This window comes from Leishmania donovani, chromosome 36, assembly GCF_000227135.1.
Source record: "Leishmania donovani BPK282A1 complete genome, chromosome 36".
In the NCBI taxonomy this organism is placed as follows: domain Eukaryota; phylum Euglenozoa; class Kinetoplastea; order Trypanosomatida; family Trypanosomatidae; genus Leishmania; species Leishmania donovani.
In genome coordinates, this window is record NC_018263.1 from 9,195 (window position 1) to 23,296 (window position 14,102).

General features: G+C 55.3%; 5 protein-coding genes across 5 annotated transcripts; all 5 read right to left on the reverse strand.

The window, feature by feature from the left end:
- Nucleotides 1-1,231: 1,231 nt before the first annotated feature.
- LDBPK_360040 (N-acetylglucosamine-6-phosphate deacetylase-like protein) lies at nucleotides 1,232-2,530 on the reverse strand (the record flags this gene model as incomplete). Its single annotated transcript, XM_003865074.1, has 1 exon — nucleotides 1,232-2,530. The coding sequence occupies one exon, from the start codon at nucleotides 2,528-2,530 to the stop codon at nucleotides 1,232-1,234; it is 1,299 nt and encodes a 432-aa protein (XP_003865122.1).
- Nucleotides 2,531-4,672: 2,142 nt separating this feature from the next.
- LDBPK_360050 (PUF1, putative) lies at nucleotides 4,673-6,334 on the reverse strand (the record flags this gene model as incomplete). The annotated part of the gene is made up of 1 exon (XM_003865075.1): nucleotides 4,673-6,334. One exon carries the CDS (start codon nucleotides 6,332-6,334, stop codon nucleotides 4,673-4,675), a length of 1,662 nt encoding a protein of 553 aa, XP_003865123.1.
- A 1,747-nt stretch (nucleotides 6,335-8,081) lies between these two features.
- LDBPK_360060 (L-ribulokinase, putative) lies at nucleotides 8,082-9,773 on the reverse strand (the record flags this gene model as incomplete). Its single annotated transcript, XM_003865076.1, has 1 exon — nucleotides 8,082-9,773. The coding sequence occupies one exon, from the start codon at nucleotides 9,771-9,773 to the stop codon at nucleotides 8,082-8,084; it is 1,692 nt and encodes a 563-aa protein (XP_003865124.1).
- Nucleotides 9,774-10,633: 860 nt separating this feature from the next.
- LDBPK_360070 (hypothetical protein, conserved) lies at nucleotides 10,634-11,602 on the reverse strand (the record flags this gene model as incomplete). The annotated part of the gene is made up of 1 exon (XM_003865077.1): nucleotides 10,634-11,602. The coding sequence occupies one exon, from the start codon at nucleotides 11,600-11,602 to the stop codon at nucleotides 10,634-10,636; it is 969 nt and encodes a 322-aa protein (XP_003865125.1).
- A 942-nt stretch (nucleotides 11,603-12,544) lies between these two features.
- Nucleotides 12,545-13,312, reverse strand: LDBPK_360080 (stress-inducible protein STI1 homolog; the record flags this gene model as incomplete). Its single annotated transcript, XM_003865078.1, has 1 exon — nucleotides 12,545-13,312. One exon carries the CDS (start codon nucleotides 13,310-13,312, stop codon nucleotides 12,545-12,547), a length of 768 nt encoding a protein of 255 aa, XP_003865126.1.
- Between the last annotated feature and the right edge of the window lie 790 nt (nucleotides 13,313-14,102).

Below are 14,102 nucleotides of genomic sequence, written 5' to 3' on the forward strand. Positions count from 1 at the left end.
TTCAGGCCAAGGCTCTCATAGACTCTGCGCACCTCCTACCTGTATCCCGTGTTTCTTTTTGGTGGCGAGCCGCTTCCAGCCACGGCATACCACAATGTGGAGCGGTCACTCTCCACAGTGGAGCCAGGAGGGCTCGATGACGTAAACGCGGGGTCCTCTCGTCATGCCTCCGCCACCTGTGTCTCACCAGTGCACCCGGTCGGGATGTAGGGGGGGATGCCGCATGCTTTGCACACACGCGATTTCGGTGCTTGTTGGTATGGATTTGTCTTTCGACTGTCTGTCGAATCGTCGACACAATCGCTAGTGAGCCAGGCCCATCTTGATCACGGTCGCAAGTCTCTTTGGCACAGGATCGCAGCGCAGACCTGTCCGCCGGCACCAAGAGTCCCTCAGGGTACCACGAGGGCAGGCTGCAGGCTCGTGGAGCCCCCACAGAGTGTGGGGCACGGGGCCCTGTGATACCACGGACAGGTGCTCGGCATTATCAGCGGAAAATGATAACCAAGGACGCTAAAAAAGCAGGTTACTCTTCCCTTTCTTCTCTGTTTGTGCATGTGCGTCTGCGTATGCCCGGGTGTGCGACCACGTGAATGGTGAAGAAGAGTCAGAGAGTCTACACTTTCAGTAGATCACTTTTTCTTCCTGAAGGTACATGCCGTTGTGCTGCCATCTTCTCACGCACATGCACTGGCGACGGGTTTTCGTTTCTTCCCGTGTGCTGGGGTTCGGGGAATGTCACTCTGCCCTTTTTTTGTCGTGCGGCAACTTTTCTTCTGGCGCCTTGCTGTGAAGGTGCGGACGACTATTTCCCCCTTCCCCTCCACACGGCACACCCACGCAGGTGATGACAAGTGGGTGTGAACAAAACAGAAAATGAAAGGTGAGAGAAAAGAGGAGGATATTTCCATTACGTCGGCAGCACTTGCTGCCGTGAAGGGTGTTCTCTGCTGCTGTTAGGTTTCTGCCCACATCCACAACATCAGACCCTACGCCAGAAGTGCAGCGGCCAAAACATCCTACACACCACCTCTCCACCAGTTGTCTTTCGAGCTATTCCTCAGCTGTATGTTTACTCAGGAAGCACGGGTTGGCACGCGAGAGAGCGGGCGGGAGCACAGCGGCGCGAAAAGGGGGAGGGAGCGGGAAGGAGTCTGGCGAGGGACCACACAGAAGGCACAGGGTGAGAGAGACAGAGACACAGGTAGCTAGATAGACGATGTGGCTTTGCTCACAGATGGGTTACAGAGGGGTGAAGGATCGTGTACGGTTTGTGCGAGGTCCAGTGTCCGTGAATCATGCGCTTCTCGATTGTGTTGAGCTCCGCGTCAAAAAGAAGCAGATTGGCCTTCTTTCTCACAGCGATTGCGCCCACGTCGGGCAGGTTCGCGATTCGGGCGGGCACGGTGGCGGTGTGCAAGCAGGCCTCGACGACATCCTTGCAGAAGAGTGTGATAAGGATATGGAACAGGTCGGCTAGCATGCTAGTGCCGCCCGCCAGGGTGTTGGACGCGCGGCCAAACGAGTCGCAGAGATAGCACGCCCCACCCGCCTGCACAACGCTGTCACGCCCGTTGTACACCACGTGCTTGCCAGGGATGTGTGCCGAGATACAGTCTGTGATGATGGCAATGTCCTCAACGCTGCGTGACGCCAGGACAGACTGAAGTGTGACGCTATCAACATGAATGAGATCAGCAATGATCTCCAGCGTTGGCGGGCGCGCACCTTTGTAGAGCGGCGCGTTCGGGAACCGCGGGCACATGGCCGTGTTCACCAGTGAGCTGGCACGGTGATTGAACGTGGAGACGTTGCACAAGTGGGTAACATGCATCTTCTCCTCCTCCGAGGTTGCCAGCTTGAGGGCGCCCATAATCTCCGACTTGGAGGCGGCGCGGTCGTGCCCGAGGGCAACGCGCACCTTCTTCTCGAGGAGGTGGCGTATCTTCTCGTAGTTACACCGTGCCTCGATGTGTGGCGAGATGGTCATGACGCGCAAGGACGGCATAGAGTCGACGAGCCGCTTGAAGTCGCCGAGGCTCATTTCACTCTTGCATTCCGGCAGGCCGCCGCGGTCGTGAATGACGGGGCCCTCGGCATGGATACCGCCCAGAATACAGTTGTCTTTCGTATAGGTCCCCACGCGCTTCTCGATGGCATCAATACAGTCCGTCACCAGTTTCTTGTGGCTGTCGGAGAAGATGATGGACGCCAAGGTTGTGAGCGTGCCGCACCGAGCCAGCTCCTTCAGGGAGTACTCTGGGTTCGACCAGTGCCCAATCACATCGCTTGCACCGCCCAGTCCGTGGTTGTGAATATCTACGAACCCAGGAAGCACAAACGCGGCCTCGTACCAGGTGGCCGCGCCTACGCCTGGATGCGTATTCTCGAGCTCGCCGAGCTCTTTTCGGGCAACAGCCTCATTGTCACACACAGACACAATTAGATCATTTACGACGATTACACAGCCACCGTAGAGCACCTTCGAGGTCGTCACGATGTTACCCTTGATAACCGTAACGTTGCCCATCGCCTTCGCCCTTTTCCCGCTACGTTCTATTTTTTTTTTTTTGGGGGGGGGGAGGGAAGGTATGATCTACTATGCAAAACACGCGTGCATAAAATCGATGCCGGAGTGTGCGAGTGTTTGTGCGTGTGTGCGAAAGAGGTGGAGGAGGAGTGAGGAGTGGGGAAGGAGATACAGTGAAGAGAACGTGTTGGGAGCGTTTTGTTTCTCCTATGCGTGAGAAGAAGGTAGTGGCCCACACCGGTCTTGAGTCGAGAAAAGCAGCGAAAGTAGCCACAGCAAAACACACAAGGCAATGAAAGGAGGGCGCAAAAGCGTCCGTTTTGAGGAGCCTTCGTATTTGCAAGCTGTGTGATGCGCCAGCAGACACGCATGTCAGCGACGTATAGAAACCCCCAGAGAGAGAAAAGAACGTCGAACGCGCCGACAAAGTGAAAAAGAGGTGGAATAGGATTGGAGTAATCGAGTGAGAGCCCGCCCCGCATGGATGAAATTGTAGGCACGTTTTCACCGAGACATCGTTGGCAGTGGCATGAGCACGTCCTTGAGAGAAAGTAAGTATCCGGTGCAGCGGCAGGGTGGCCTCCGCTGCTGCAGAGTGATCGTCTGTAAACGGACAGAGAGAGGTGAAAGCGCCGCAGACTCTGCGATCGCGCATTGCCTCGTAGTGAGCTAGAGGTGTTCTTCGAGGCACCTCGGCTCTGCGATTCTGTTCAATTCATTTCGGGCGTTTGGTGTTGCTTCTTTTTCGTTTGGTATTCTGCTGTTGTTCTCTGTGCTCTCCATCGCTTGCATAGGTGGCTTTGGGGTCTTCTTTTTTTCTTAGAGAGTTAATTAAGAATGACGAGGACACACACCCGCACATCCATGCGCAGGAACACGCATGCGCACCGTCCCGCACAGAAACAAGAGAGAGCACAAACAAGCGAAAAGAGGGCCAACAACAGAAACAAAATGAACGTTTTCTTCAACTGTAAGAATGAAGCACAGAGGAACGCGTCACCATCCTCAGAGGAAACATGGAAACAAAAAAGAACACCACTGAGATCAAGAGTGCGTCTTGAGCACGTACAAGATCTGTAGCTATCGCCCCTCAGCCCACCGCTCTCCTCGGTGTCTCCCAGGCATGTGCTGACGAAACGAAGAAAAAGGAAAAGACGAGACGAGTAAGGGCATCCACCTCATCCGTGTACTCCTTCTGCAATCCCGCCAGTTTTTTTTTGTCTGTGGTGCTGTCATTCATGTTTTCTCTAGTTGTTATGCTTCATGGAACGTGTGGCACTTTTTTTTTCGAGGTAACCGTGGTGATCGCGCCCTGGTGTCTTCTTGCTCTTTTCAGTGGGTGGAACGCTTGCTGGGATCCACTGTAGCAAAGACACAGCAACACCTACTTAAAGCGTTGGCTGCGAGAGGACAGCAGCGTCTTGTGGATGTGTTGCCTGGGTCGACATCTCGTTTTCGTCCGAGACTTAACCTCTCAAGCGAGGAAGTTGGCAAACGGGGCCTTTCCGCGCCCAACGCAGCGTCGAGCGACACTCTGTGCCGCGTGAGCAGTCCACAAACACGCGCATGCGCTCAAGGACTCCCTACTGAGCGATGGCGCTGCAAGAGCCACTCAGCTGAGTTTACAACACTCCCACAAGCGTAGCGCACAGCGTTGATGCCCTCGAGTCTCTTGTTCCCGCCGTAGCAGCACCTCGGCACCTCGAGGAGCCCTCTTAGACGTTGAAACGGTCGCTAAAGGACCGCCAACAGCTTTCACACGTTCAGATGCCTGACAGTGTGTCGGTGGTTGCAATGGGCGCGATTGTTTCACGCGCACACGCAATACAGAAAAAAAAATGAAAGGAAAGGGAAAGAAAAGAGGAAATAAGATACAACGAATCAAACCGAGCGCGTATAACAGTCATGTCTTTCTTCATTTTGGATAGGGTAGCCACAGAGAGAGAGTGAGAGAGGACGGAGCAGGCTAGAGAAGGAACGAGCTTGGACGTGAGTGAAGGAAAAGCGACAAAGGTAAAATGGGAAAAGAGCAAGCAAGCCCTCGTCTTCACATGGGAGACGGAGAGGAGCCACACGGAGGGGAGCGGTGTTATTGCGTGCGAGAAGGATCGACAGAAGGCAGGGGTGGGCACTGCGTACCGCTTAGCGGTACTCAGGCAGGCCGCTACCGTTGATCATGCCCATGGTGAAAGATGGCGGTGGTGCATTGGGGATGCTGATCATCTGTTGTCCTTGCAACACAAAAGGCATGCCTATCATCCGCTGCGGCTGCAAGAAGGAGGCCATATCAGCATTCAGGTTGGTGAACGACACTTGCTGACCCATGGAAGCGTCTGGCGCCATCATTGGAATGGCTGACATTCCTTGTGGGGGCATGTAGGGCGGAAGAAGCGGCTCTTGTTGTGCAGGTGGAGCCTGTGTGACGGTCGTGGCAGCCTCCTTTTTCTTCAGCAGACGCCGCGCTGCTTCACGGTGGCGCCGGGATAGCTTCGACTCGATCTTCACGCCATACGGGGAGTTTTTCAGGAGACTCTGCAGAGGTATGATAGCGTCGCGCAGCTGCGTCAGTTGGCCATCGTCGGAGGCGGTGGAGATGGCCGTCTGAATAACGTAATTCGCGAAGCTATCTGTCAGCAGCTTTGGCAAGACATGCGGCGCCGTGAGTTCGTCGACCAACAGCTGTCGCACATCTGGCGACGACGTCTTCAGGCACTTCTCAATCACATTGCTGCTAAACTTGTTGCACGAGAGCTCGGCCACGTGATGGAGCATCTGCCTAATAATTTGATTGGTGTAGTTCGGCGCCGTCGGCACGGCGTCGTCGTCAGCGTCCTCCTTCTTTGAGCCGTTGATATCTTGCTGCTTGTCGAGAATGAACTGAACAACATAGTTGCCAAAGGGATCCTGCACCAGTTTCAGCGAGTTGTTGAGTACCGTGTTGATGATGGTAGTGTGATACGGTTTGGGGGCGTGTTGCAGGCACTTTTGAATGATGCAGCACCCCTGACGGTTTTTGCAAATGTCGATGCAGTTGTCGGCTATCTTCTGGAAGATGCGCTCGTATATCGCGGCAGCGCCGGAGGCACTCTTGTCGGAGTCGCCCAGCTGGCAAAAGCGGGCAGACGTGATCAGCTTTGAGAGGGAGTGGTTGCCGTTAATGTCTTTCGCAACGTCGACAATCGATGGCTCCAGCACACTCGTGTACACATCGAACTCCTCATGTGTGCACAGCACATCGATGATGCGCTGGGAGACGCGCGCGCCATTCGTGTTGCACGCCACCGTGACAATATCGCTGGAAAGCTCCCTAATCAGCAGCAGCACTTCCGACAGGTCGTGCTCGTTCGTTGTGGGGTCGTAGAAAATGTCGCCCATGGTGACCGGCTTTGTTCCCGAGCGCAGCAGCGGCACCAGGTGCTGCATCAGTTCGCTTCCGTTGGCGTCATTGGACAGGTCCAGCGCATGGCGAATGCACTCCTGCGCGAACACGTTGCGGAACGGGATCTTTTGCCGCGCCGCGTCATCCTCCTTGCCAAACTCCTGTACGTAGCGGCACGCCTCAACCAACTTGAGTGCGTCTCGAAGCCCCGTGGCATCCCGCACGCAGCTGGCGATCACCTCGTTCACTCGATCCACGTCCGCGTTGCCTGACTTGTTTTCGTCGATGGTGCGCTTCGCCGCCTCCGTTGCCTTCGTTTGGATCTCACTTTCGAGGAACTTGATGCTCGTATCCACCTCAGAGAGGTCCTTGAGAATCTCCTGGCGGCGCGCGTAGAGGGCTGTCAACTTCTCCTCTGACGACATGTTGGCGGAATGGCGATTGCCGAATCCCCTTCTTTCTGTGTGTGTGTGTGTGTGTGTGTGTGTGTGTGTCAGGGAGAGAGGAATCGAGTCTGAAAGCAAAGGCGAGGAGAGAGGAGGGGAGAGAGAGGGTCTGCGCGGGCAGCGAGGTTTTTTTTTTTTGAAATGTGCGTGTGCAGCAGCTGCAAGTGAGGCGACGTGTAATGTGACGCACAGATACTCCCTTGTTGGCCGCGACGCACAACAAAGGAAAAAGGCACAATAATCACAGCGTAAGGACAAACCAAGAGGGAAATAGAAAAGAGAAATCCAGACACACCAGAGTGACAGAAGGGCAAAAGAGAGTGAGACAAACACGTTTCGAATTGAAACGTCGGTAGACGTCGGAAGCAAACGGAAAGAAAAAACTGTACTAGGCACACAGTGTGTGTGTGTGTGTTTTGTTCGCGTTTTTGGTGTTTGTGTGGGTGTCAGTGTACGGCAGTGCACCTACACGGCTTCTCAAGCCTTTCGAGAATTCAGTAGTATTGTGTGCACGAGCGACAGGGAATACGTACTCCCGCACCGCGACTTCTTCGGGAACGATGAGTGCTAAGTTGTGTATACCGGCGGACAGAAAGCTGATGGGAGTAAGGAGAGAAGCGTGAGAACAGATGATCTCATGAATAGCGGGAGATTACTCCACAGAAACGACGAGGGCGGCCGGAGTAAGGAGTTCATGGTGGCGCGATGGGCAAGATGGGAGAAAAAGAGTTGCTAGGGTGCACCGTCTGCGATGAAAATCGTTGTTGGCGATGACGAGAGCGGCTAAAGGGAGGGTGTAGCGTTGCCCTAAACTCATTGCGTCATGGGGTGACGCCAACAGTCGCTGTTTTTTTTTTTTTGGATGTCTCAGTGACCTTTGGGAAAAGGGATCGTAACAAAAAAAAACGGTGTACAACTGCATCAGGAAGAATATCGGAAGCTGCGGCCTTCCTTTCGGTGGAGTAATGATGGCACCACTGACATTTGTTAACGCTAACAAGAGAAAAAAAAACGCTTGGTGCATACAGTTGGGAAGCAAGAAGTGTCAGACAGTAGGTGCGTGTCGCCTTCACATGCACTGAAAGCTGTCCTTCCCCTGGCCGCTGAAAGGAGCAGCTCTTGAGCCTGGCCCCCGTTCGTCGTTTTTGTTTGTGAGTGAGATCGTCTTTAGGAACGCATTAAAAAAAAGGAGAAAAGAAAATCGTTTTTCAATTTGGTGCTCACAGGTTGTTCTGCCTTGACTGTCTGCAACAGCGTTGCGGTGAGTATGTGTGTGCGTGCATCTTTTCTTCTCTTGGTGCACTCTCTCGCTTTTGTCACCTCGCTCGAGGGTCGAAAGTAGCCTCGGCCTCCACTCCCAAGTCCTCTTTGCGATACCATACTCGGTCGCACCCATCTACGCATTTGGTGAAACGCGAAAGACGGAAGCAGGCAAAGAAAAGAGGACGGCATTGCTACCGCCGTCCCCTTCTGCTCACTTCCTACCCAACGCCAAAATGGAGGCACACAGTGCAAGGAACGGGGAAAAAACATGAAAGAGATGCTGAGCTGCTTTGAAAAGGGGCTAGGCGTTGCGCTAACTTGTCCGGTGCACAAGAGATGCGACGGCATCGCACAAGGTCTCGAGGACTTGGAAACCATCAACAACAACAAAAAAAGCTAGAGATACAGGCAGTGGCACCCTCCAAGACATGCGCGCAGGTGTTCACTGCGAACACTTTTATGCCTACATGTGCGAATACATTTGTTCAGTGCTCGCAGCAAGCTCGATGTAACGCTTGTATAGCTCATCGTACACCCGAGCAGCCTCTGGGCACGGCTTGTACGCGGTAGAAGAGCCGCTCGCCATCTTTTCCTGCGCCTCAGGGATGCTCTCGTAACACGCCGCAGCCGTTGCAGCGGCAATAGCAGATCCCAACGCACAGACTTGCTCGCTTTTACACACGGTAATAGGCATGTTCAGCACGTCCGAAAGGATCTGAATGGCCAGCGGCGACTTCTTAGCGATGCCACCAACTGCAATGACGCTGTCAATGCGGACACCCTCTCGTCGAAAGCGCTCCACGATGGCGCGCGACCCGTACGCTGTCGCCTCCACCAGCGCGCGATATACACTTGCCGCGTCGCTACCGAGGGTAAGGCCTCCGATGACCGATTTGAGGTTCTGGTTGGCATCAGGGGTGCGCCGTCCGTTGAACCAGTCCAGGGCGTGCACGCTGCTCTCGCCGGGACGAATCCGGCTGGCATCTTCGGTGAGGGTGATGAGCATCTTCCTCTTTATCTCACGCTTCAGCTCTGCCTTGGCGTTCTCGTCGAGCAGCGTCGTGCTGGCTATGAGTCGTACAGAGGAGTACTGGAGAAATTCAGAGAACCACGCGAAGACGTCGCCGTACGCGGACTGACCAGCCTCGAGGCCAATCATATGTGGCACGATAGAGCCGTTGACCTGCCCACAAATTCCCTTTACGCGGCGGTGGCCGAGAATGCTGGAGTCGATCACCATCATGTCACAGGTCGACGTTCCCATGACACGCACAAAGGAGTAAGGCTTGATGCCGGCACCAACGGCGCCGAGGTGAGCATCGATGGCGCCGCACGCCACGACCACCCTCGTGCTCAATCCAAGACGCAGCGCCCACTCCTCGCTCAGTGTACCCACCGGCTTGTCGATGGTCTCTGTGGCGTCGCTCATGCGGGACCGCAAGAGCCCCAAGCGCGGGTGCAACTGGTCAAAGAAGCTGCGTGGCGGGAAGCCGCCCCAGCTCTCGTGCCACATTGCCTTGTGCCCGCATGCGCACCGGGAACGAATGAGCTTCTGATACGATGTGACACCGGTGAAGAGGGCTGGAAGCCACTCGCTGCACTCTACAATGCCGTACGCGGCCTGAGACACCTTCTCGTCGCTGCGGATCACGTGCAGCGCCTTCGACCAGAACCACTCGGAGGAGTAGGTGCCTCCGCAGAAGGAAGTGTAGTCGGGGGTGCTTCTGTGTGCCAACGCATTGATTGCAGCGGCCTCCTTTACAGAGGTGTGGTCTTTCCAGAGAATAAACATAGCGTTCGGGTTATTGGCAAACGAGGGGCGAAGGGCGAGCGGTGTGCAGGTCTCGTCGACCATGCACGGTGTGCTACCGGTCGTATCGAAGGCGAGCCCAACCAAGTTGTCCCGCGCCGCTGGGCCAGCTGCCTTCAGCACCCTAGTGATGACATTCTCTGCCGCTTCCATGTACTCGCACGGATGCTGGCGGTACTGCATCAGCTTGGGGTTGCAGTACTCCCCCTTGTTCCAGCGCGGGTAGCTGAAGACGGCGCTCTGCAGCTCCGCCCCATCCCGCACGCGCACCAGCACCGCTCGCGCGGAATCGGACCCGTAATCCAGACCAATAACGAGTGGCTCTGCCATCTGTTCAGGGATCATCGCTTTCCATATCAATACGTACGCGAGCTGGAAGAAAAGCCGGTATAGAAAAAATGATGTGGATGGGAGGGGGCGTGCTTGTCAAGCACTTCTGTCACTTGTTCGAGGGCAACGGCTCCTTTGGAGAGCGCATCACGTTTTGTGAGCATCGAAAAGTGCGAAAATACACCGGAGAGAGAAATCTCGCAGAAGGCACGCCGTTCGTAGTAGTGCAACGAGAGGAATAAAAGAGCACGGTCGATGCCAACAGTAGAAGCACCACAAGAGAGAGCACGTGTGTGGGGGGGGGGGGAGGGGCACGCGTTATCGGTGGATGGTCAGTGCGATATCAAGGAGACAGCACCCTCGCGACCGTGATGGCGCCATCGAGAAACAAAGGGAAGGGCCGAAACACATACCGGCGTGCATTAAGCCGATTCGCACACACACCCCCCCCCCCAAAAAGAAAAAAAACGGCAAAAAAAAGGGGTAGGGCGCCACGGTGGTCAGAACGCCACGGAAGGGGACGCAGGCGCGTCGGCGTGTGAGCAGCAGCCGCGCGGCTTTGATTGTTCACAGGAAGCGAAAGTGCGCCCCTCAAAAGCTTTTTGAGTTCCAAACGCTCACCATGGCAACGTTGAACGAAAGAGTTACAGACAGTGTGCCCACGCGAGGCAAACACGACACCGCGGCACAACAGTAGAGTCCGTGAAGGTGATAAAGAGAAGGCAATACACACACACATATATATATATATGCGTAGTGGAACACGACAGATGCTTTTGCGGAGAATAAAAGGCACAAACAAGCAGAAGAAAACCGTAACACCGAACACTCCAAAAGCTGGTCGCGGAGGCTGAGGGAGACCTGTGTCTCAGCTGCTACGCGCTGATTCGCCGACGCGTCGAAAGCGGTGCGTCGTCGGCGTCCTCCGGTGGACGCGTATGAAACCCCCAAGACGCGCGTGCCCCTCCCCGAAAAAGGCGCGAGCCCGCGTGCACCAGCGCACCCCAAATGCTATTGTTCTTTTCGTCAGTAGTGTGGCAGTTTGGCGACTTCCGTTGCGACGGCAGTGGACTCAATGGTGGGGACAGCACCGATACGCCAGAATTCAGCTTAGTCTCGTGGCGGAGAGAGCCCTGCAACGTTCGTTGACCTGCACCGAGACGTAGAGGTCCAGTTTCCAACGCGCGCTCCGACTCGTGCGCACGCAGCTTCTGTACGCGCTTCACGAGACACGCCTTGTTACCAGCAATCGAAAGTCCACGATTACGCAGAAGTTCTTTCAGCTCCGCCACTGTCATCTGTGTCGGATTGTGTATATGGGAATGTGGAGGACGCGCTCTCGCGGCTTTGGTGGCGCGCGGGCGTGAAACAGGCGAATCATCGCTGCTGGTCTCCTCCAAGTCGGAGTCTTCTTCTTCCATATACGTGGAGCTAGAGGCCCCAGAGCTGCAGGACTCTGTTGACTCACTCTCAGGTCGCGCCGCGTTCAAGAATCCTTTCAGAAAGGAACGACATGTCTTTAGAGCATCGCGAATGTCGGCGGCCTGCGCAGCGTCGCGGGGCGTAGAGAAACGCCCGCTGCCGTCTGTGAGCAGAAATCCATCATAGGAGACGAGCAACGCTTTGTCAGCCGTCGCGACAGGCGCTGCTTCGGCGGTCGCGTCGACTGGGCGCGGAGGCGGGGACACCGAGTGGGGAGATTGTTGCGAAGACGTTGGCGGAGAAAGAGGCACGAGAAGCTGCGTGTGACGCGACTGCCGCGTCGGTGGAGTGCCAGAGAGCTCGCTCAGGAGTACCTCATTTTCATCAGCCACGTACACAAGTCGCCGCTTTACCGGGTCCATGGCGCCAAGACTGCAGCGCAGCTGCCCGTACCTGTGAGCGAATCTATCTAGGTTTTTTTTGGGTGGGTGTGCGTCTGTGTGCGAGTGCGGTGTTGAGCCCTGGTAAGAGGCAAAAGTTCTCTAGTTGCCCGGAATGGGCACCGCGTGGGTGGATGAAAACGCAGAGTACGGTGTTTCCTCGATTGACGCGCGGAAGGCTTCAGCGGATTCGTGAAGTCGCGCCGCGCACACTGCTTGTCTTCGTGCATGAGCACCGTCGTGATGAGTGCGCAGTAGAGAGATATGGAAAGAGTTGAAATTTCCAAAGAAAAAAAAAACACAGAAATGGTTCAAAGGAAAGAGGAAGAGGTTTACGGAGAGGACAGAAGACGCGCGGGCGCACGGGACCCGGTGATCGGCGGAGAGAAGCTCCAGCACACGTAAGCCGTGAGGAAGAAGTGCAATGGCCTCCAATGAACTCCGTACAAAGGTCGCTCTCACTGCCTGAATGTGCGCGCATAGCCTGTCTTCAGTGAAGGCGTTACACAAGGGAGCGTTTAGCTTGAACTGCATCGACCGCGCATCGTTGTATGTGCATGTGTGTGTGTGTGTGTGTGTGTTTTAGAGGGGAAGAGGCAGCTCCTTCGATGCGGCCAATCTTCAGTCCGTCCGGAAGATCACATGATCGTGACTGCGTACCGTCTGCATCACGTCTGTTCATCCTCATTCCTGCCTTCTTCAGCAGCTCTGACATTTCGCTGCTTGCATTCTCTTAGCGAAAACGAGAAAAAAAAGCTGCCAAACCCAACGCTAACATTGCGCACACGAGACACGGAACGGTACATGTATAGCACAGGCAAAAACGACGAGGGATGGAGTGAGAAGAAAAACTGAAACCAACAAAAGAGGAGGGAGGTCACTTACGGCAGACAGCGCATTTCCGTTCTAAGGTGCCTGTTGCACTTAGTTGCGCAGAACACGTTGGCATCGCAGAATACCCTGAGACGCGCCTGCCACGCCGGGAGAAATGGACTGCGCCTTCGTGTAGTCTTCCAGCGCAAGCTTCCACTTCTCCATGCCTTCGTAGGCGATGCCGCGGCGCAGGTACGCCTTCACATTCGCCGGGTCGATCTCGATCGCGGCATTGCAGTCATCCACCATCAGAGAGTACATGTGCGTCTGCTGGTGGCAGGCAGCACGGTTAGTGTAGTACACCGCCTTCTCCTTGACGGGCTCCGTCTGCAGTTCAATCGCACGGGTGTAGAACTCCGCAGCCTGGTCATACTTGCCGTCCTTGAAGAAGGAGTTGCCAAGCTGCTTGGCCTCCTCAGGGGTCTTGCACTGCTGCGACTTTGTCTTTTCGTTGCGCTCGCGTACTTTAGTATTAACGGTGTGCAGCTTGTCCATCACCTCCTCGTTGCCCGGGCTCAGTTGGAGCGCCTTCTGGAACGCCTTCTGCGCCTCATCGTACTTGCCCATGCTCTCCATGGCGACACCCAAGCGGAAGTAGCCCTTAAGCCAATCAGGGCGTAAGCGAATGCACTGCTTCGAATCCACAGCGGCCTTCTCGAAGTTATTCAGATTTTGCCAGCTGCCTGCACGATTCGAGTACAGAGCACCAGAAGCCTCGCCGTTAGGGTCCAGCTCGATGGCCTTGGTGTACCAGTCAATCGCTTCCTGATACCGTTTTGCCTTGAAGGCGTCATTGCCCTTGGCCTTATAGTCCTCCATTTTGCAAGAGTCTGCGACAGCTGTCGAAGACCAGCAGGGAGAAGATAGAGAGGGGAACACAGAGTGTGAAGCTCGGAAGCGACGTAGTTCTGCCCCACAATCGCAGCGACAAGGGTGAATCAGGTAAAAACACACGCCGGTGTGGGAGGCAGTCCAGGACACAGAACACACAAAGGGCGAGGTAGCATCGACAAACAGGTTTGTGCGCAGCAACGAAAACGCGAAGAAGGGTGATCAGGTGGACATAGCAGTGGTTAGATAGCCAGGAGTACGCACGCACATCACACCGTACATGCGGCGACGCCAAGGGAGCGCACATTGCATAGGAACAGCATCCAGGCAAGATGGACAGAGAAGAAACGTCACGAGAGAGCACCGTTCGTAGACTATCCGAAAAGCGCAGCCCAGCGCACTTGACCCTCACAAACGTGTCCTGCATTGTAGCAGCACCTCACGCGACAAGCCTCATACGACCCTACCCCCGTTTCTGAAGTAGCGATCGGTACGCCAAGCCCTGCAGAGCGCTTCGACATTTAGGGCGTTCCTTTTGTACGAAACGTTTCTTTTCCTTTTCAAGGCGCTGTTCTGCCATGAGCCAGTCAAGAAGTTGCGGCATACCATGTCAGCGCACCGGCCTCTGTAGGAGCACCGCGAGATCTCAATCTTCTCGGGCGAATACCGTCTGCCGTCGAATCGGCTCAACGCGTCCAGCGGACTCTTCGTGCCCTTCCTCGTCCCCTCGTCGGATAGGTGCTGCACGACCGGCGCCAGACAGAGAGACTCGGGGTGG